At 33.5% G+C, this 23,401-nt stretch overlaps 1 protein-coding gene across 1 annotated transcript in view; it reads right to left on the bottom strand.

Annotated features, from left to right (window-relative positions):
- LOC143250861 (uncharacterized) overlaps window positions 1-22,691 on the bottom strand; it is a 43,596-nt gene extending 20,905 nt beyond the window's left edge. The window contains exons 1-6 of the mRNA XM_076501975.1: window positions 22,086-22,691; window positions 15,411-15,533; window positions 5,557-5,767; window positions 5,152-5,364; window positions 3,906-4,028; window positions 3,034-3,240 (exon numbers count right to left, since the gene is read on the bottom strand). Coding sequence (XP_076358090.1) covers window positions 3,034-3,240; window positions 3,906-4,028; window positions 5,152-5,364; window positions 5,557-5,767; window positions 15,411-15,533; window positions 22,086-22,376 — 1,168 coding nt within the window. The 5' untranslated portion in view covers window positions 22,377-22,691. The remainder of the gene's footprint in view (window positions 1-3,033; window positions 3,241-3,905; window positions 4,029-5,151; window positions 5,365-5,556; window positions 5,768-15,410; window positions 15,534-22,085) is intronic.
- Between the last annotated feature and the right edge of the window lie 710 nt (window positions 22,692-23,401).

Here is a 23,401-nt window from a genome sequence, read left to right as displayed (position 1 = left end):
GCCTATTCATGCGATGTTTCTACGGTAATTCTAAGTGATAAAAATTATGTACTCGCGTTTCACCCTATTTCATGGGTTGATATACACTTCAGTTTAGTTCTGTGTGTCATACCTATGAAATTATATCATCTTGTATTCCACTGATTAGGTGTTAAATCGATGTGAAAAGAAATATTCTTTATATGCTATATTAAAACAAATTTAATATGCGGATCAGAAAGTCACGTCATAATCACAACTAATGTAAAGTCACGGTGGAACAGAATGTATCAAAACTCGATTTTGACGTAGTTTACTGTTTAAAGATAGAGTAATGTCACTGCAAAATTCGATCACTTTTGAGAAAGATATGAAATAGTTCTTTTCAATCCAAAATATTTATACAACCAGACCATAAAGACGTGTTCAGATCGGAGAATTAGGTTTTACATAAAAAAAAAAGAGATATACCTTACACTTAATACCATTTAACAAGAAAGAAACAGCGATCAACTTATGGCACCCGGATCATCTGAAGAGAGAGAGAAACAACTGCAGCAAGTCATAAGCAAAGGTGAGTTGCACTGTAATAGATGAGAATACACTGTAATAGATTTGTCGTTATGTGTCTATTTTGATACTTACAAGAGTTTCAATTTGATGCATGTGACGTATGTTGTTAGATTGTATTATGCAAGTCACGCCTGTTCTCTAAATTCGTACAAGATTCTCGATAGCAAGAATCAACAATACGTGGTTTATTTGTTTTCAAACATTGTTGAACGTTCGAGAATCTCGTCTTTAACTATATAAACCAATGTGCCAAGAGATAGAATATTGTTTTATCAGTGTACTATAAGCCTCGAAAGCTATAATTGATATTAACGCTTTTCAGTAGGAAAACTACAGAATTTAATCAGGAACGTCTATAGATTTTGAACATTACAAACCGTTTAACTTCAGTGAATTAACTTCGGACGTTTGTATTTCTACGATGGCATTAAATATCGTCGTCGGTGAAAACTTACAGATGCTTCAAGATAGTTAGCCGTCAAAAAAAAAGTGTACAGGTATATCAACAAAGAATTAATTTGCTCTCCATGAACGTCGATAAAATATTCAGTTCTAGACCGGATATAAAACTTATTATAGTTTGCAAATTTGTTGTTTTAAATTAAACACAAAGCTACACACTGGTCTATCTGTGCTCTGCCCACCACGGGTATTGAAACCCGGTTTTTAGCGTTGTAAGTTCGCAGACATACCGCTGAACCACTCGGGGGCTTGTAAATTTGTAAACCTGTTGTATATAAATCATTATTTGGAGTAATTATTAGTTATAACCATTATTATAAGTTGTATGGTGTGTGTTTTTGTCTATTAAAATATATTTGTGTTAAAAAAGAACATTGTGCGTATCAATCTTGTTGGCGAATGTCATAAGTTTAATACTAATGAACATTCAGTTAACTTCAAAACTAAAGTTTTGGGATACTTGAAATCGTTGTACGAAATAAATGAAAATGTAATAAGTTGGAGACTTGTCCGAGATAAACTACGTAACACCACGAACACAAAGATCACTGGAGGAAACTGTCCACGCGAAATAGGCAATAATATGTGACGTAATAAAGAAGGTTTCCGTTTGTAAACTAAAACAACAGGGCTTCCTGTCGAACCTCCCATTCAACCATCACATACCTGAATCAGGTAGTGAAAGTAACAATATTTATGCTATTATTTACAAAAATGGGTCTCTGTGCGACTGAGCTCTTAAAACGGATGCTATAAGACTATTATATTCTTTGATTAGAAGTATTATGGATATATTTCAGGAAGGATTAGTATGCTTTGGACATGAAAATCTTAAGAGAGAACTATTTAAAACAGAAGCTACGTTGCAGTCGTGTTGGCAAGATGCATTGTCGTCAGATAGAGCATAACTAAATCTGGTGACATGAGAAGCTTCAAAACCGTTCTAAAATATTAACTCAATCTACGTATATGATTGTTATAACACGTAACTAAAAAAATTAGTATTTTAGTTCATTAACTGCAGATTGTTTCTTCATGAGCCCCAACTGCTCACTCATATCAAAGCTTTTTTGTTTCTCATTTATTTGTGAATTAGCAGAAAATCAGCGTTGGATTTTTTTTTAATTCTCTAAGCTTTGACTGAAATTGGTCTTTGAAGAAGAAAGAAAGCAGAGTAACTTATTATTTACTCAGTTTAACAGATGTTAATAAGATGAGTTTGTTTTTATATTCAATTTTTGATAACTGTCATTATACCAAGGTTTCCCATTACAATTATAATTATACAAAACCTTTGTTTACGGTTATTTCCTTTGTGAAGTCTGAAGGTCCCTTATATCTGTAGGTCGATCTTTAGAAGTTACACGCGCTAACGTTTAAGCTGATCAAAAAGGCGGGAAAAGAAAAACAATAAAAAAGGTCATTCTCATAAAAATCAGACCACAGATAGTGACATATAATTTGTCACTCCTTCACAGGAGTTTTGAAGTAAATGTTTCTCACTGTGTTTTCGTTTTCTAAAATAAAAAAAAAATATATCTGTTTACTTTATACCTTTATCTACAGTTTCATCTATCATTTGATGTCTATTGTAAATGTCTAATTATGGCTTCTCTTTTCATGTTGTAAATATTTAAATATTTTCCTACTTGTTGTTCCTCATTTTTATTTATTTACATCTCAGTAACTCAGTGCTAAGCCTGCAGGTTTTTGACAGTAAGATTTGTAACTCGATCGCTATGATGGACGCAGCCAGAAAAGCATCTGCTGAACTTTTGTGAATAACAACAAACAAATATTTTACTTATTTTTATCGCTGTTTCCAGAGCTAATTATTCTTTAAAATGTGTAGTTACTTCTTCAGTTTACTTTACTTTCAACTGATACATCCAAGTAAAAAAATGTTATTCTTACATTTTTTATCACTTTTAAGGGTATTTCATAATTTGAGGTTTAACAAGATGCATAATATTTTACACAATCTTTTAAATTGTTTAATAATTCTTTATAAATGCATACCTTCATCAACCTGCTGTGGTTCAAGCAATGGTTTTCCGTTGGCTGAACTTAAGGCGACGTAAGCTAATCCCATCGTAGTTGCAAAGGTGAAAGGTACTGCAAACCATACCAGTCCACCAGCCAGAAAACCCCACACGCCATCTTTAGGCTTAGCTGCCACACTACTCTGCCAGTAGGATTGGTCAACAAACACTGTTCCAAAGTTTCCTAAAATAAAATCTTAAAGGTATATATATATTCCATATATTTATGCATACTACACATATGATATATATACATATATGGTCTAATTAACATATCAGTTAATACCATCACTCTACTGCTCATGCAAATCTCATTGTTGAAAGCTTTTCACGTTTTATTTCACCGTAATCGTTACAGGAATATTCAAATAGAATTTAATATTTCAATTAGTTGAGCAAATCTAGTTATCATTTCAGTTATCGTAAAGAATGGGATAGTGTTTTTCTCAATGCCGATACTATTCAGTCATTATATAGTAATGGTTTGGTTTGTTTTGAATTTCGCGCGAATGCTCCACGAGGGCTATCTGCGCTAGACGTCCCTAATTTAACAGTGTAAGACTAGAGGGAAGGCAGCTAGTCATCACCACCCACCGTCAACTCTTGGGCTACTCTTTTGCTAACGAATAGTGGAATTGATCGCAACTTTTAACGCCTCCACGGCTGAAAAAGCGAGCATGTTTGGTGTGAAGGGGATTCAAACCCGCGACCCTCAGATTACGAGTCAAGTGCCTTATTTACTTGGCCATGCCAGTCCTATATAGTAATGAGAAATAAGAATAAGTCATAAAACTTACTAAATCAGAAAGGATATTAATTATCTGGAGTAATAACATTTTTTTTCTTTACCTACAATATTGATGATACCAAAGATTAAACCATTTTGAGACAACACGGTCAGATAACTCCTGTTTTCGTTACCTTCTGGACCAATAGCACAGTTCAAAAGATCATAAACTTTTTCTGTAGAACCTATTACAATAAGTAAAAATAATTTACACATCTTATGTCTCTATCTTATCGTATGTTTGATATGTAAAAGTTGTCTATAGAGCACATTGAATTTATTATTTAAATATTACATAAAACTAGTGAAGTTCATTCATGATTTCTAAAGCACTCAATATTAGAGTTCCACTAACAAAGCTCTTAAGTTAATTGCAAAACTTTTATTCAATATTTCTGTTTGATACAGTACAATTACTTCTTCAACAAACATAACATTTTTTTAGGAATTAATAACATGTGAGAGGCTTAACTTTTTACCAATTTTTAACAGAAATTATAAATTCTACATTTCTGAGAATCACGCTGAAATTTTATTCCAAGTGTTACTAGGTTGCTTTTCTCTGATTTTGGTTTTGCATTAATTTACAAATGTTTCTTAAATATATTAAAAAATACGTATTTTATTATAAAATGAAGGTTCAACTTGTTAATTTTGAACACAAAACATACGCTCCAAAAATTAAAGTTTGAGATCAAAGTCTTAAGTTTACTTTAAACATAAAAGTATTGAGCGTAATGGCCACTTTTCTGCGGTATTATAATACTGAATATCTTGAAAAATATATTGAATTTGGACTTGTAGGTTCTACTAGTGTTCTATATATAGTCGCCCATTTGGTAAGTTCACTGTCAAAATACAATCCTTCTCCTTTTTCCGACTTAGAGACAGAATAAAATATTTTATCGTCGTATTCTATGCTACCCTAATCGCTTTATCAACGTCTTCTTTCAGCAAACATAAATACTTCCCAAACATTTAATCGTAATTCCCAACACAAGATCATACCTACTGAGCTTCAAACTTTTAGTATTTGTGGGTTTGATGTTTTGTCTAACTTCTTATCAGACGTGTTTTATTTTACTCTCCTTTTCTCTTGTTTGTTTAGTATATTTAACTGATAGAAAGGCAGACTTACTGCTTTATATAAATTATTTATTCTCTTTCTTTCACTTTCTCTGCGAGGAAATAAATTTATTGACAAAGGAGTTGCTCTAATATTTCTTTCATAAACAGGTTTATTATTCATTCTTAATGTATTGATTTAAATTAGTTGTTATTGTTATATAACAACTGTTCAGGACTTACCAAGAAGTCCTCCAACAGAGCTGTCTAAATTGTAAACAGCAAACGCAAATATCAACATGATAATAAAGATCAGAGCTGTGTTAAAATAAGAGACATAGAATGTAGCACCTAATCCTCCAATCCACGTGTAAGTTCCGATAACAGTTACTACAACTAGCATCCCATACTCCACAGAAAAACCACGAACTAGTGTAGTCATAACAGCTATTCCACCTGAAAGTTTAAAATGTAAACATTACTTTAGTAAAATATTAAAATGAATATCAATGAAGAGTTACAAAAGCACTGAAATTAATTAAAATTATTATTTAATTTGTTTTCTCTAAAGTAGCTAAATAATCCGATAGATTGTTCATTTCGAAAAACTTCATAAGTCAAATAACTGTTGTATTACAGACAACTCACCTAACATAAGCATGGCGGTAACAATCATGTTTGTAAGAAATGCATAACCGCAGAATGTTAGATGAGCTTTGGTTCCAAATCTTGCTTTGATGAGCTGTAGAAATGTTTTTGCTCCTGGAGCTCGAATTTTCAACTGCACTGACAACATAGCAAATAATAAGATTTGTACTGTTGCTCCAGAAGCGTACCAGAAAGGACCACTGATTCCATACTGGATAAAAGAAAAAATATGTAAGCAAAACAAATAAATGATCTCCAAAAATATATTGTTTTAAATAAAGACGCTTCAATTTTAGTATACATCAGGAAGTTACAAATGGTAAGCTCACAATAAATTAAAGAAAGTTTTGAAAACGTTAATTACTTAAATTAGAAGAGTTAAAAGTTATTTTCAGAAAAATTAACAGTTTTTCAGTGGTATGTATGCTGATTTACAACGCTGGAAGCTGGGTTCCGATACCCGTGGTAGACAGAGCACGAATAGTCCCTTGTGTAGCTTTGCGATTAGCTACAAACAAAACAAAAGTATTACTAGCCTTGGTGGGTATTAAGTTTTGGCCTTTGGAGAATCGTGGCTTTCAAATCTGAACATGCAGTTGTAAGCTGAAAATTTAATTTCGGTAATGTTATTATATTTATAGTTATCTCTAACTGAAGTCCGTAACATTAACTTATTTGTTTATCTGTTAATAGTGAGGTCAAAATAACATAAGCTAAGTTAATTGCAGAATATTTAGTATATTCTCTTTGTTACTCGGTATTCGTTTAAAGCAGTTTACTGAAAATTTATTTATGAACTAATAAGCATCAGCATACTTCTGAGATTAAATATGTCCAGTCTTAAGAATATACGTAACCGGACCTACATTTTATATAAAAAAGAGATTAAGTTTTGTTAAAAACAACAACTCTTAACTTACGTCGTGTTAAGGTTCAGCAATCGTAACCCAGTTGTGGTAACATATTACAATCTCAACACAAGAAGGTGTGAGCATGAATTATCTACTTAATGAATATGATTTCTTTAATTATCGAACCTATAAGATGTAGAATTTCCTAAATGGCAGTTTAAAGCACCATTTTATGGGAATTATATAGATTAAATACCTAGTCATGATGTATTAGGTTGTCCAGATATAAATGTCGCAATTCTCACGATGACATTTAGAAGCTGAATATAGAATAATTTATCGTTGATTGGATGGTTTAATCCAATGTTTATCGCTTACAAGGTGTCTTAATTGTCTGCTGTTTCAACTCTACTCATAGTAAGTTTTCCAACACACAAGTCAGCATGGACGAGAAGTACTTTATCTGATTTTTCTCTACGACTTCAAACTTGGACGAAAAGCTACCGAAACTACAGGGAACATCAACCAGGCATTCGGCCATGGATCTGTTACTGAACGTGTAGTTCAGCGTTGGTTTCAAAGGTTTCAACATGGAGATGAAAGTCTTGAAGACCACAAAGGTCATGAAAGGAAGCCATCCCTAGATGAAAACACACTAAGGGAAGCAGTTGAGACAAACCCTCGCACGACAGTACATGAGTTTGCAGAAAACCTAGGCATAAGCAAATCAAGCATTGTTAACCACCTGAGTGCGATTGGAAAGAAGAAAGAGTTGGATAAGTGGGTTCCACATGAGCTGGCTGAAGATCAACAAAATCGGTGTTATGAGACCCGTCAAGGATAACACTCCAAAAATTGAACGAAATGGGAATTGAGGTTCTGCCTCATCTACCTTATTCCTCGGACCTCCCACTACAAGTTTTTTATATTTCGAGCACTTTGACAAATTTTTAAACAATAAATGCTTTCAAAACCAGACAGCTGCAGAAGAAGCTTTCAGGAAGTTCACTGACCATAGAAACTCTGATTTCTACAGCAGGGGCATAAACAGCATCGTTACACATTGGAAAATTGTGTTGAAGTAAATGGTGCTAACTTTGATTAAAGCATGTTTTACAACACTGGTTTATACTTTTCCAAACTTCGCAGTTCAAAAACGACATTTGTTTCTGGACAACCTTACACAAACATAATGCTAACCCTCCGTAAATAAGCCTCATCAGTTTACTCTATGAATAACACGTAAGAATCTTTTATTCGTTATTTCAATGACTTTGTGAGATATACACTGCCAGATATTTCATGATTCGGCTGTAGGTCCGCATCTACAAAATTTGAAAACATCATCTACAAAAGGCAGAATTAAATTTAAAAAGTCATTCAAAATATCGTTTCTCTTCAATAGTTCTGCTGTAAACATTTCTGTTTTTGGCTTATTCTTTAAGGCTTAATAACAACTACTACAACTGTCTTTATAGTTAAATAAACAATCCGTGATGACATTCCCAGCAACCAATTAGCAACCCTTATAGAATTCACCAAGATGAAGATAAACTTCATGTTCAACAATCACAACTATATACAAACAAATGGCCTAAGCATCCAGTATCACCAGTTCTAGCCAATATTTTTATGACACAAGTTTAAACACAAGAAATTAGCACAGCATTACATCCACCACTATACTGGTACAGATATGTAGACGACACGATTGCAGGATTCACATCTACAGAACACACACTTAAGTTTTTCAATCACATTAACTCTATACATCCCAACATTAACTTCACATGTGAACAGGAAGAAAGCAATCAAATATCATTTCTTAACCTCAAAATTACAAGAACCGATACACAATTTAAAACAGAAATCCACCGAAAAATCACCCATACTGGACTATACATTCCTTGGGACTCGGCACATGAAACAAAACAAAAACTCAACATACAAAGAAACCAAATAAACATAGCCATAAAACTGTGCTCACCAGATAAAATTAACGACAAATTAGACAAAATAAAACAATACTTCATCGACATCAATAAATTTCCTCCACAGACCGTAGAAAACATTATACGCACACACCTAGACAGAAAGCAAAATCAACTAACAAAAGTAAATATACTCCACGATTTAAAAAGTCACAAAACCCTATATTGCTGCATACCATATATTCCCGATATCAGCAGAAAAATAACCAACATTTGGCAAAAACTAGTAACAAAATATGACATTCCAGTTAATACTAAAGTTATTCAAAAACCAGGCACAAAACTAAGGTCTACACTTTGTAAAAACTACACTGACAAACACCACACAAACATTATTTATAAAATACAATGTGATAACTGCCACGACTTCTATATTGGAGAAACAAGTAGAAAATGGAAACCAGAGTCACACGTTTTCGAACACGGCAAGTCAAATAAACACAACGTAACCGTAGAAAACACCCAAATACTAAATAAAGAAACAAACATAAACAAACGCAAAATTAAAGAAGCTTTACTTATACAGCAACTCAAGCCCAAAATAAACCAATACAAAGGAACACCTTTATACCTATATTAATAAATATAATCAAACATCTAAGCACGCCTTCTACATTCCCACACTCAGTTATACAACCCCCTTCAAATATGTGGTCAGCTATCGGTCAGTTACCTCTTTCTTTCTTTGTTAACCTGATGATGACCGATGAAGGTCGAAACGTTGTTCGCTCTTTCGTGCTTTCTCTATCCATACCAGCTGTTTTTACATATATACTTAAATGAATATCTCATAGGACAGAAAAACATCTTTAATTTATATCCTTTTTGTACTTTAATTTCAAAACTATTTTCTATACCTCAATCACACAATATTCTTTTGACATCGACTCCTATGAATATTAATTCTGTACTACATTTATCAGTTGTTTTATTATCTCCATTAGTCTCTAAATTCTATACGACTCATAAAACTATTTCTAGAAATATCTAAGTGTTGTCTCCAAGCAAATATCAATCACTTATACCAACTTGTAATTGACTTATCTTTAGGCCTGTAGTTCTTAAATGTTTAACACCCACCGCATTAAAATGGGGATGATAAATCCTTACAGTAACACCAAGAAAATCAGATCCAATTAAAGAGCCTTCACCTCCTCGAAATCCACTGTTTTCATTTATCATTTGGAGAGCACATCAAATCATTTAAGAAGAAATAATTTCATAACTATTTGAAGAAGAGATACCGATACAAGAAGTAGTACATATTAATAACACTCTAGGACTAACTTTCGTGATTCGCATTTTAGCAAATATTATTAATGTAATTGATCACCTTTTGTTCCAAGTGGTGATTTTATCTTTAAACAACGATATAGAATGAATGTTTCTAGAACACCTCAACCTAGTCTTTGTTTCTACGGAAAGTTCCTGTGCTGAAACACTTATCAAGCTTCAAAGTGCCCTAATTAGTAAATCTCTGTGTGCTGTCTGGGTTCTAATCAAGTCAGACAGTTCACTAAATTAGATTCGTGAACTTATTCTCCCACCACACACACACACGTGTCACACAAATATTACTATAAATGCCAAGGACAACAAACTTCAAAACCGTATGATCCTCTTATTGTGAATCCTGTTGATTCCACTGATACTGTTACGTTTCCTTCAAACTCCCTCTATCAACTTCAAACGGTAGAGGATATTATTTGACTTATTACTTTTACTCTAGAATATCCTCCCTGTTCAAAGAACCTCTGTCCTGAACGGCATCAACTACACAGTTCAGTTTGTTTTTAAACTGAGCATGTAGTCTCATTATGAAAACTTTCATTTCTGTCAATTATGGTATTGAAAAGGGTAAAGATACATCCTGTTCAACTGTTTTCTCTGTTAGCATCTGCTACTTCCTAATAAACCTTTACAAACTTTATTAGTTGAAGAATCCTACGACGAAGTTGTTCACAACGAAACTTTTCTGAAACCAACACAAGACAAACATTATATGGCTACAATTTCTATCGTTGTGACTACCTTTAAGGATATAGTTTACTGTCATCTCAAGCATGTTCCAAAAAGTTCCTTCTTTTGTCTACAACATTTTATGGCTTTACATCTGTTTTTCTTTTCCTTCTGGATTTTACCCTGATTTCTTAAAAGTTATATTTTATTATTCTCTAAAACCTAATAATCCTATAACAAATGTTAGTTTATATGGTCCAATCAGTCTAACCACCATCCTCAATAAAACTACACCTCGAAAGCATTTCAGTTCAATGAATCCATAGTTTTATTAAATTTATTACCGATCAACGTCTCTTACTTATTTGGTTTAGTTTAGTTTTTGAATGTCTCATAAAGCTACATGAGGGCTATCTGCGCTAGCTGTCCTTAATTTAGCAGTGTAAGACTAGAGGGAAGGCAGTTAGTCATCACCACCCACCGCTAACTCTTGGGCCACTCTTTTACCAACGAATAGTGAGATTGACCGTAACATTATAACGCCCACCACGGCTGAAAGCACGAGTATGTTTGATGTGACGGGGATTGGAACCCGTGACCCTCGGATTACGAGTCAAGTACCTTAACCACCTGGCCATACCGGGCCTCAACAGCTCTTGCCACCTATCCAAGATGGATTTTTTTTTAGTCATTGACACAATATCAACTTCTCAAATTATATGATTCTACATGCAATCGTTTTAACACTAACAGGTCCTGTTGGATGTTTTTGATTTTGAAGAGCTTTCAGCTCAGTCTGAGTGCAATTTACAAACTAACAAATTTACAAGCAAACCTGACTTTAATTTACAAACTACGAAACTTAACACTACCATTGACCTAAGTTCGAATAATCAGCTCATTTTTCTATGGGTCCAGCATGGCCAGGTGGTTAAGGCGCTCGACTTGTAATCCGAGGGTCGCGGGTTCGAATCTCCGTCAACCAACCATGCTCGCCCTTTTAGCCGTGGGCGCGTTATAATGTGACTGTCAATCCCACTATTCGTTGGTAAAAGAGTAGCCCAAGAGTTGGTGATGTGTGGTGATGACTAGCTGCCTTCTCTCTAGTTTTACACTGCTACATTAAGGACAACTAGCACAGATAGTCCTCGAGTAGCTTTGCGCGAAATTCAAAACAAACCAAACCATTTATTTATCGAAGACATGCAGCTATTCATCTTAAAAGGTCCCCCAGTGGCTCAGCGGTATGTCTGCGGACTTACAACGTTAAAATCTGGGTTTCGATACCCGTGGTGGGCAGAACACAGATAGCCTTATGTGTAGCTTTGTGCTTAATTCAAAAGAACAACAAACATATTAAAAGAACTCTTCTTCTTGAGTGTACCCTCTGTAACCTCTTCAGTATATTTCATGTTAGTGATATACCTAATCCAATGTGTCCTTCTTAGTTATGATAATGCTCTTTTAGCTATTTCTTAAACTATGCTTACTCTCAGTAAATTTCTTCAGGGCCGCAAGTAATTATCTTTTGGGTTTTGAGTCGCATCTGGAATATTACACTTAATACAAGTAAAATAATAAAAGCAATACTTTTGAACATTAAAAAAAAGGTAATTTTTGTCCCTGTCACATACCTTTGTTATTTAGTGTTGACACTAACAGTATTTCCATCCAGCTCTCTAACCTTGTTAAATACCCAGGTGTTATCCTCAATAAACATCCAAATTGGAAAACCCAGATGATGGCTCTCAATTACAAATCCACTTTTGATCTCCTAGCTTTTTAATTCATTATTTCTTTTACATATCTATAATTCGTCTGTCCAACCGTGCGTTGTATATAATTATAATGCCTGGATTTCTGTTTTTCCTTTTAAATATATATAATTCGTCTGTCCAACCGTGCGTTGTATATAATTATAATGCCTGGATTTCTGTTTTTCCTTTTACATATCTATAATTCGTCTGTCCAACCGTGCGTTGTATATAATTATAATGCCTGGATTTCTGTTTCTCCTTCCTTTTACATATCTATAATTTGTCTGTCCAACCGTGCGTTGTATATAATTATAATGCTTGGATTTCTGTTTCTCCTTCCTTTTACATATCTATAATTCGTCTGTCCAACCGTGCGTTGTATATAATTATAATGCTTGGATTTCTGTTTTTCCTTTTACATATCTATAATTCGTCTGTCCAACCGTGCGTTGTATATAATTATAATGCCTGGATTTCTGTTTCTCCTTTTACATATCTATAATTCGTCTGTCCAACCGTGCGTTGTATATAATTTTTATGCCTGGATTTCTGTTTCTCCTTCCTTTTACATATCTATAATTCGTCTGTCCAACCGTGCGTTGTATATAATTATAATGCCTGGATTTCTGTTTCTCCTTCCTTTTACATATCTATAATTCGTCTGTCCAACCGTGCGTTGTATATAATTATAATGCCTGGATTTCTGTTTCTCCTTCCTTTCACATATCTATAATTCGTCTGTCCAACCGTGGGTTGTATATAATTATAATGCCTGGATTTCTGTTTCTCCTTTTACATATCTATAATTCGTCTGCCAACCGTGCGTTGTATATAATTATAATGCCTGGATTTCTGTTTCTCCTTCCTTTTACATATCTATAATTCGTCTGTCCAACCGTGCGTTGTATATAATTATAATGCCTGGATTTCTGTTTCTCCTTCCTTTTACATATCTATAATTCGTCTGTCCAACCGTGCGTTGTATATAATTATAATGACTGGATTTCTGTTTCTCCTTCCTTTTACATATCTATAATTCGTCTGTCCAACCGTGCGTTGTATATAATTATAATGCCTGGATTTCTGTTTCTCCTTCCTTTTACATATCTATAATTCGTCTGTCCAACCGTGCGTTGTATATAATTATAATGCCTGGATTTCTGTTTTTCCTTTTACATATCTATAATTCGTCTGTCCAACCGTGCGTTGTATATAATTATAATGCCTGGATTTCTGTTTCTCATTCCTTTTCTTACCCACGTCTTCTAGTTTTGGAACGATATGGCCTATGGTTAGCTTTAAACATCCAAGTATTACAAAGGAGTTCTTTGATGGAATAACTTTTTCTCCTATTCTTTATATACTCAAAAATTTTGTAATTAATATCTTCAACAGTGTTTTATTATTTTAATATCCTCAACAAGAAGCTTATTTTCATATGAGGCTTTTGCCACCAGCTGATCATCTTTCCAGTTTATATGTTAAGCCATTTCCAGTTTATATGTTAAGCCATTTCCAGTTGCTAGTACTAGTCATGTGGATATTTCAATGCCCAGTATACCAGTTATATTTTTCCAAATAGCAGAATGATTCTTTTTTCTTTCTCAGATTGTTCTGTCTATAACAAACAAATATACTTCCAAGTCATTCACACACTCATACATCATTCATTAATACCATCGCCTCTCTTGATCTAAAAGAGGGCGCAACCCTCTGATGGCCAAACAGCCCTTTGGGCTGAAATAATGTAATAATAAAAAAACTTGTTTTATTGTCCAGTCTAACTGGCGAAATCTGATACTTGATGAAAGGTCTGCTGAGTAGTGACTCGTTGAAGATAGAAGATACAAATGAAACGTTATTTATGTATATTTCAGATTTGGAATTAGTCATAGACAGACCAAGAGGAAGGAGTGAGTAAACAGATAACAGTTAACATTTAACGTGATTTTAAGTGTTGGGTACAGATAACAGTTAACGTGATTTCAAGTGTTGGGTACAGATAACAGTTAACGTGATTTCAAGTGTTGGGTACATATAACAGTGAAGGTGATTTCTATGACAAGTGTTAGGTAATTATAACAGTGAAGGTGACTTATATGACAAGTGTTAGGTACATATAACAGTGAAGGTGATTTCTATGACAAGTGTTAGGTACATATTACACTGAATGTGATTTCTATGACAAGTGTTAGGTAGATATAACAGTGAAGGTGATTTATATGACAAGTGTTAGGTACATATAACAGTGAAGGTGATTTCTATGACAAGTGTTAGGTACATATTACACTGAATGTGATTTCTATGACAAATGTTAGGTAGATATAACAGTGAAGGTGATTTATATGACAAGTGTTAGGTACATATAACAGTGAATGTGATTTCTACGACAAGTGTTAGGTACATATAACAGTGAAGGTGATTTCTATGACAAGTGTTAGGTACATATAACAGTGAAGGTGATTTCTATGACAAGTGTTAGGTACATATAACAGTGAAGGTGATTTATATGACAAGTGTTAGTTACATATAACAGTGAATGTGATTTCTATGACAAGTGTTAGGAACAGATAAAAATTCTCAAACTTTTATGAAAGTACAGATGCTGAACATTTACTCTAAGTTATTTGTTTATTTTAGTACAAAGCTATGCAATGGGCGATCTGCGCTTTGTTCATCTCATGGAATCAAACCTCGAATCCTATCAATATCAGGATGTTATGAGAGACTATACTTCATTCATAATAATCCAAAACAGATTACAATATATCAAAGCATGCACTGTTATGTAAGTACCTCATCACCAAAGTCGTAAATTCAGCTTTTCCTAATTTCTGATGTACAAGAACTAGTCATGATTCCGTAGTCTCTTATAAATGACAACTGAATAGAATCAGTTATATTTTAAGGTATGACGTAATAAAGTTACATGGTTAGTTTGTTTGCCATAGACTGTGTCTATAAACGTAAGTTATTTCTATGGCACTGGCCCGGCATGGCCTAGCGCGTAAGGCGTGCGACTCGTAATCCGAGGGTCGCGGGTTCGCGCCCGCGTCGCGCTAAACATGCTCGCCCTCCCAGCCGTGGGGGTGTATAATGTGACGGTCAATCCCACTATTCGTTGGTAAAGAGTAGCCCAAGAGTTGGCGGTGGGTGGTGATGACTAGCTGCCTTCCCTCTAGTCTTACACTGCTAAATTAGGGACGGCTAGCACAGATAGCCCTCGAGTAGCTTTGTGCGAAATTCCCAAACAAACAAACAATTCTATGGCACAGAACACAGAGCTGCATTGTTACCTTGCTTGCCACAGCCGATGACTGTAACAGAGTTGCTGCCCAGGTCCACTGAGACACTATTGTTGTAGCTGTCAACCCGACGGACACTTTCCCACCTGCATCAAATGCTGTGTCTAGATTATCCTGGTTAAAAGAAAAGTATTATTAAAAATATATCATTTTAAATTAATAACTTTGTTTCAGTTATTGAACTTTAAATATTGAAATTAATTGCAGTTTTGTTTGTTCTTAAGGAAAAACTAGAAAATGGGCTATTTGTGTTTTGTTCACCACATGTATCGAAGTCCAGTTTTTAGCGTTATAAATCTCTTCGGACTTACCACTAAACCACTTGGAGGCTTGACTACGAGCGAATAAAATAATAATGCAACGTAATAGTAGCCCAATAATTGGTAATTATGATATTGGTAATTCATATGTTTTGTTTTCAATTACATAGTGTTAATGAAATATAACTGTATTTTGTCCGTTTTTAGATTTGTTTGTTTATTTTGTTTTTAATTTTGCACAAAGCTACTTGAAGGTTATTTGCATCAACCGTTGCTAATTTAGTACTGAAAAACTAGAGGAAAGGCACAGCTAGTCAACAACATGCATCACCAGCTCTTGAACTAATCTTTACCAATAAATAATGAGATTGACTGTCACATTATAACTTTCTCACAGATGAAAACGCGAGTATATTCGAAGAAGGTATTCGAGCTCGCGACCCTCAGCTTGGTCTGATCATCAAATGTCATGTTAGGCCTCGCTTTTACAAATAAAAGAAGCTGGTGATTTCTTCATCATTCTGTTAATAGGAATTTTATTTTAAGGAAACGTACGATTCGTTATAATAACACTTTTTTCATGATTAGTATACTGTGCACCAAACTTTTATAATAAGGAGGTACAGCACTAGTTGCAATAACATTATGTTTTTGTTTAACAATTTATTTATTACGCTTTTAGTGCAAGAAGTCATTGAATTGGTTACAAGAAAAGACAGTTTTGTTATTATTACTAAAAAAAATATTTAGTACAAAGAAGCACCTAATTGATTGTAAGAGATCTTTGTCCTAGCTTAATGTCTCTGTTTTTTCGGTTTTTAGTAAAAGGATGCATTGAACCAATAGCGTACATATAAGTGGGGCAACAGAACCAGTTAAGACAGGAGTTAGAGTCCAGCCTGTGTCATTTCAGTACCAACTTATAATATCTGACTTGTAAAATATACAAAATGAACACTTTTGAGACTCAGAAGGACGCCTGATACACATTCTGTGAGCAGGCCCAACACAGGAATAATTAAAGACCCCTACTGGTCAATAACTATAATATTGCATACCCCTCACACATACACTAATTTTGAACTGATAGTCAAGAAGAAAGATATGTTAACAACGACCACTTACTTTTGTCTGACAAAAAGGGTGAACTGACATTCACCTTTATATCACACTCTTGGTACCAAAACGCAGAACGTTTTATTGCGGTAACGAAACGCAAACCATTAACAGTTGGTGTCACTGTCAATATCATAACATCATCTACAAATCTGTCTTCGTGAATTGGTTTTTACACTTATACATCCACCACCAGCTCTTGGACTAATCTTTATCAACATTGCTAAAGCGTAAAACAATTAAAGTCGAGAATATATTTTCATCCAAATTTTTGTTATTGTTTTAGCAATATACTAATTATTAGTTTTCGATAAAACTCAACTGTAAAACAAATCGAAAATTTTAGGGAGAGGTTTATCTTGACTTCACTCGTGAGTAAATTTCTAAAATAAAGAACAGCATATTTATAGACAAATGGGATAAACGGCAGTGACGGAAGAAGGAATGGAAGTGAGGGGTTACAAAGGAAGTCAGAAATGTTTTTATTATTAATATTAAACCTGAACCCGGCATACTTAGGTGGGTTGAGGCGTTAGGCTCGTAATTGGAGGGTCGCGGATTCGAATCCCCGTCACACCAAACATACTCGTCCTTTCAGCCGTGGGGGGAGTTATAATGTGAAGGTCAATTCCACTATTCGTTGGTAAAAGAGTAGCCCAAAAGTTAACGGTGGTTGGTGATGACTAGCTGCCTTCCCTCTAGTCTTACACTGCTAAATTAGGGACGTCTAGCGCAGATAGCCCTCGTGAAGCTTTACGCGAAATTAAAAAAACAAACAAACATTAAATCTGATCTCTATCTATGGAATTGTGGTCAATTTAAATAATGAGTAACTTGATCATGTTTTGAAAACCGACAAGAGTCGAAGTGAGCTCAAATCGAGGATTTTGTAGGAATGGTTATAGATTGACGTAAGGTTGAGGGGAGAAAAGCCATGAGCTGATTTAAACTGTGGCCGTTACGACGTCGCAATCACTATCGAGCTAAATATTTTTTTGTTCATTTCACTTAATTTAAACTTGTGGCTTCTCTCCTAAAATAGTTAGATATTTAGTTTCTTTAAAATCTTCACTTAATTCTTTCAAATACTGATGTAACTCGAAAGTAACCAAAAGGTTATTAACTGTTGTAATGGCTATTTATAAGTTTTATTTATTTGTAACAAGTTACGCGAAACGTAATGGAATTTTGTCCGATTTCATAAATAAGGAAGTGAAAATGAAACACACTAAGTAATAATAACATAACTTACTTATTATTCATAAATATATTCTATGGGAAGATGATATAACTTAGTAAAAAGATATATCGAATCAACAGCACAGACGCATACATTTATATATATATAAATGAGACAGCAAAATCAGATTTCCAATGGCATTCAGAGGTTTGACTAAACTTTAACTGGAAGCACAACATATGGCAGATGTTTATGCGTAAATCCTGGAACGTTCATAAACAGCAGTTTCTCTTCTTCCCCTCATATTAGCTACTCAATATTTAGTAAGTTCTTAACACAACCATATTCGTTTTGTAATTCTGTTGGAATTTTGAAAATAAATGTAATTCCATTCATTAAGTGTTTGATGCAAGGAGACTCCGTACTGACTGTCAGGAAATCCAGTTCTTGCTTAATGACTCTATTATCATCCTTCAAGCTCTTTCTGCAGGAGGGCCATCGAATTGTTTATATCCTCTTACTTTAAAAAGATTGCTTGCATTATATCAACATTAGTTTTGGACAGAATTCTAATAAAAGGGTAACGAAACACAAGTGTTAGTCATATAGTCCGTATGGTCTTACTATGGAACTCTAAAGGAAAAAAAAATGTTCAAACTTGGTGTTCTGTGATGGAAACTGGGTTAGTCTGAATTTCTTGATCTGTAGAGAAGGCCAAAGTTTGATATGAAGCCTGACTTAGTGCGAGTAGGAAAAAGAGTGACAGCTTATTAAGAGAAAGTGACTTGCCAGCTGTTTAAGAGAAATAGTTGTAGATGTCTTCCTTTTAAAATGGCTTTCTGGAGAGAGAAGACTTACTTGGCGTGGATGAATACGGGTTGATAAACTGTAAGAAGTTTAAAGTAATGTTTCAATAAAATATTTTACGACTACCTCGATTACGTAGGAAGCTTCAACGTGAATGCTGTAAAGAAAAATGTTGTTTAATTTCCTGAAGTTTCACAGATAATATTTTTGTTTAATTTCCCTGAGGTTTCACAGATAATATTTTTGTTTAATTTCCTGAGGTTTCACAGATAATATTTTGTTTAATTTCCCTGAAGTTTCACAGATAATATTCTTTTGTTTAATTTCCTGAAGTTTCACAGATAATATTTTTTGTTTAATTTCCCTGAAGTTTCACAGATAATATTCTTTTGTTTAATTTCCTGAAGTTTCACAGATAATATTCTTTTGTTTAATTTCCTGAAGTTTCACAGATAATATTTTTTGTTTAATATCCCTGAAGTTTCACAGATAATATTCTTTTGTTTAATTTCCCTGAAGTTTCACAGATAATATTCTTTTGTTTAATTTCCCTGAAGTTTCACAGATAATATTCTTTTGTTTAATTTCCCTGAAGTTTCACAGATAATTTTCTTTTGTTTAATTTCCCTGAGGTTTCACAGATAATATTTTTTGTTTAATTTCCCTGAAGTTTCACAGATAATATTCTTTTGTTTAATTTCCCTGAAGTTTCACAGATAATATTTTTTGTTTAATTTCCCTGAAGTTTCACAGATAATATTCTTTTGTTTAATTTCCCTGAAGTTTCACAGATAATATTATTTTGTTTAATTTCCCTGAAGTTTCACACATAATATTCTTTTGTTTAATTTCCCTGAGGTTTCACACATAATATTCTTTTGTTTAATTTCCCTGAGGTTTCACACATAATATATTTTGTTTAATTTCCCTGAAGTTTCACAGATAATATTCTTTTGTTTAATTTCCCTGAAGTTTCACAGATAATATTCTTTTGTTTAATTTCCCTGAGGTTTCACAGATAATATTCTTTTAAATAACGTGATTCTTCGGGAGAAAAAAAAGAAAGCATCAAAATATGTCATATGTGCCTTTGTTATCTTTTCTACATTAGTTATATTTCTACGTGAGTAATTGAGTTATTTCATAAAAATTATAATTAATAAAAACCCATATCACTTACAGGCTGTTACGTGCAATAAAACAATATTAGCTAAGGAATAACTTCGAACATGTCATCTTCAATTTAGCCAATTGAAAAGTTCCAAAAAGAAGAATCCGTTTATTCATATACAGCTTATTTCTGGTAGATATTATGGTCGATGAAGTGTTTTGATCAAAACCATAAATCTCAACATCAAATTTCATTTGAAATATTGTTTTAAAATAGCCTTACTTTAGGTGATTTGTAAAATCTTATACATCGGTACTCTAAGACAGGAAACATGAATTTTAAAGTGTTTTCTCTCTAAAACAAAGGAAATTTTGAAATATGCTTGCAATTTTATACGAAAACCTTTATACAAGAACATACCTATCAATTTTTTAAAACTCTCTAATCGCTGTCGTTAACATGCTGTAAAAAACACAGACTGTTAAAAGACCTCAAAATCACCCATTTGTTTGTTTGTTGTTAAGCACCATGCTACATTATGAGCTATCTATTTTCTGCCAATCATAGGTATAGAAACCCTATTTTTAACATTATCAATTTGAAATTGATGAATTCGAATAATTTTCGTTACTAACTCAAAATAAACAAGTAATAAGTTACAAACAAAATATTTTACAGAACATGTTTTAGTGTAGATTCGTGTATAACGAATTGTAGTTGACCACAGCTTTTGTGTTTTCTTAAGAATAAAATGGACTTTGGTCCAGATTAAAATATAAATCAAGTAAATCGCACATTTAAAGAATGTTGTAGGTAAAACTTACCTGAATAGCTCATAGAACAGTATCACAGTTACTGGACTAAAATGCAGTGATTTTTATACTTATTGCTGAGGTATTGTCAAAACTGATCTAATGCCATTTTTAATTCAACATTTGATGGGAGAATGTCTAGCATAAGAGCAACACTCGTTTTCTTTTAAACAAATATGAGTTAGAGGGGATATGATTGAGGTGTTTAAGATTCTAAAAGGGGTTGATAGTTTTGATGCATCAACAGTTTTTATACTTAACAGTGAGAATTATAGAACTAGGGAACACAAATATAGATTTAGGCAAGGCAAGAGCCGAAGTTAGACAAGTTTGTTTGTTTGTTTGTTTGTTTTTGAATTTCGCTCAAAGCTACACGAGGGTTATGTGCGCTAGTCTTTCCTAACTCTGCAGTGAAAGACGAGAGGAAAGGCAGCTAGTCATCACCACCAATGCCAACTCTTGGGCTACTCTTTTAGCAACGAATAGTGGAATTGATTGTAACATTATAACGCCCCCACAATGAAAGGACGAGCATGTTTGGTGCGACGTGGATTCGAACCTGCGACCCTCAGATTACGAGTCAAACGCCTTAACCCACCTGGCCATGCCAGGCCATATTTAGACAAGACAATGTTATTTTTCAAATAGAGTTGTTGGCCGATGAAGGGGGCTGACTTTGGATTTTGTAGAGACAGTAAATTTGAGTGAGTTTAAAAGAAATGTTGATAGATACATATGAATGATAAGGACCAGCTTAATTTTTTTACTTTAGTTTGGCTCAGAAGATGAAACAGCAGTTATGTACCAATATGTTCCTTATTGTCCATAAACATTATGTTAACACTAATTTCATAACAAAAATCACTAAAACCCTTGTGGAACTGCTGGTACAATCGAAATTACCATAACACTTGTGGAAACTCGTGGTAACATAGTAATCACTAAATCCCTTGCAGAAACTGTTGGTAGAAAAACAATTGTAAAAATTTATTTATCTTCCTTTTACCATCTTGTTCTTGACTAAATAATACATGCTATATCATAAGGTCATACAATTTTAAATTGTTCACGTGATGTTTTGCAAATCTCTTCAGTTGTTCATAATTTTGATTCCAAGTCTTATTTTCTGCACATCTAATGTATGTACTTTACATATTTTAGGAAGTGTTTATATATTATAAAGAGTTACTTCAAACTGGTAAGTTTATAAATGAAGATAAATACACAGTAGAAGCATCGAGATTAAATTCAAACTTAAGAAAATTTAGGATTCAAACAAAAGTACAAATATAATACACTTAATTATAGAGGATACTTCTTAAGTTCATATAGACAGTTTGCAATTTATAGCACACAAAAAACAAAATAATATACACTCACGTGAGACTGATAAAAGTGTCCTCGTAGAATGTTGAAAATATGAGCAAGTCCAGCTGCAAAAAGGCCGAAGCCAGATATCAAAAGTACAGCTTCCCAACCTTCTATAGAAGCTTCAAATTTGTTGGATTGTTTGTTACCAATCCAGGAACTTCCGTTGAATATTTCTCGCAGTTGATGGGATAATGTGATACATTCAGCAGTATTTCGAAGAAAATTGTTACTGTTAGCTCCAAAGGAACCATTCACAGTTATAACAACTATAATGATGTATTTCAGTGTAGTTACACTCATGGCAAATTAATGAAATTGTACTAAATTCATATGTATAGGATGTTGTCAGAGATGTGGATATTTCTGACAATATAAACAGATAGAAACAAAATGAATTCAATAATGAAAATATCTAAACAAAGGATACTTTTAAATATAAATTTACGAGTAGTAAAATTTATCTCAAATCTCCGTGTTTCAATTTACATTATTTTGTAACCCAGTAACCAGTTTGGAAAAATAACTGAGTGACTCGAAGTCTTTAAACCTTTGTTACTTAAGAATAGTAGAGAATTGACACTTGTCTCGAATATACCTTGATGTATACGTGTCAGGTGTAGACCAACCAACTTTTGTTGTTTGTAGAAAGCAAATAAATTAGGACATTTTTTTAAAAGAAAGATAACAGAAGCAGAAAGATGAACAGATTAGGTCTTATAAGATATCAACTGTGCAGTGTTTCAAGATTTCCTTTGAAAGAATACTATAAACGATCTTCTAGTTCAACTGAAGTTCCTTCTATAAACACATTGAATGTTGCAAATTAACATTTGGTAGGAATCAGCGCCATCTTTCGAGAAGAGTTTTGCAGTACAAAATACTTGACATGTAATTTGTCACATGACTGTTTCTATGACAATCGTATGTTGCCATTAGTGATTATGGCGTGCTGAAAAATAATAGTTGTAAGTATAAAGCGAATTTTGTTCTAGACGAGTGAATAAGTAAACATCTTTAAAAGTTTAATATAATACAAAGAAACATATCGTGAATTGGTTATTCCAATGAAAGATGTTATTACACGAAGCACATGATCACCACATGTCTTCTATATTTCTGTAGATAGATAATATGTGTATTCGTGCACTATATGTTATATTCTACCACAACTCTGATGAAAAATTATGGTTATTTGAAAAAGGAAATATTTATATTTGCATGTCGAGTTTATTACCATAACAACGAAGTGTTTAAAATTTGATCACTTCGTGATGTCAAGAAAAAACGTAGTCTCAAAAAATCAATTAAAAACAAAACTAAATACC

The sequence above is a fragment of the Tachypleus tridentatus genome, chromosome 5, assembly GCF_004210375.1.
Source record: "Tachypleus tridentatus isolate NWPU-2018 chromosome 5, ASM421037v1, whole genome shotgun sequence".
Lineage (NCBI taxonomy): Eukaryota > Metazoa > Arthropoda > Merostomata > Xiphosura > Limulidae > Tachypleus > Tachypleus tridentatus.
The sequence above is the reverse complement of the archived record's forward strand: the minus strand, read 5'-3'. Positions and strand labels throughout refer to the sequence as shown.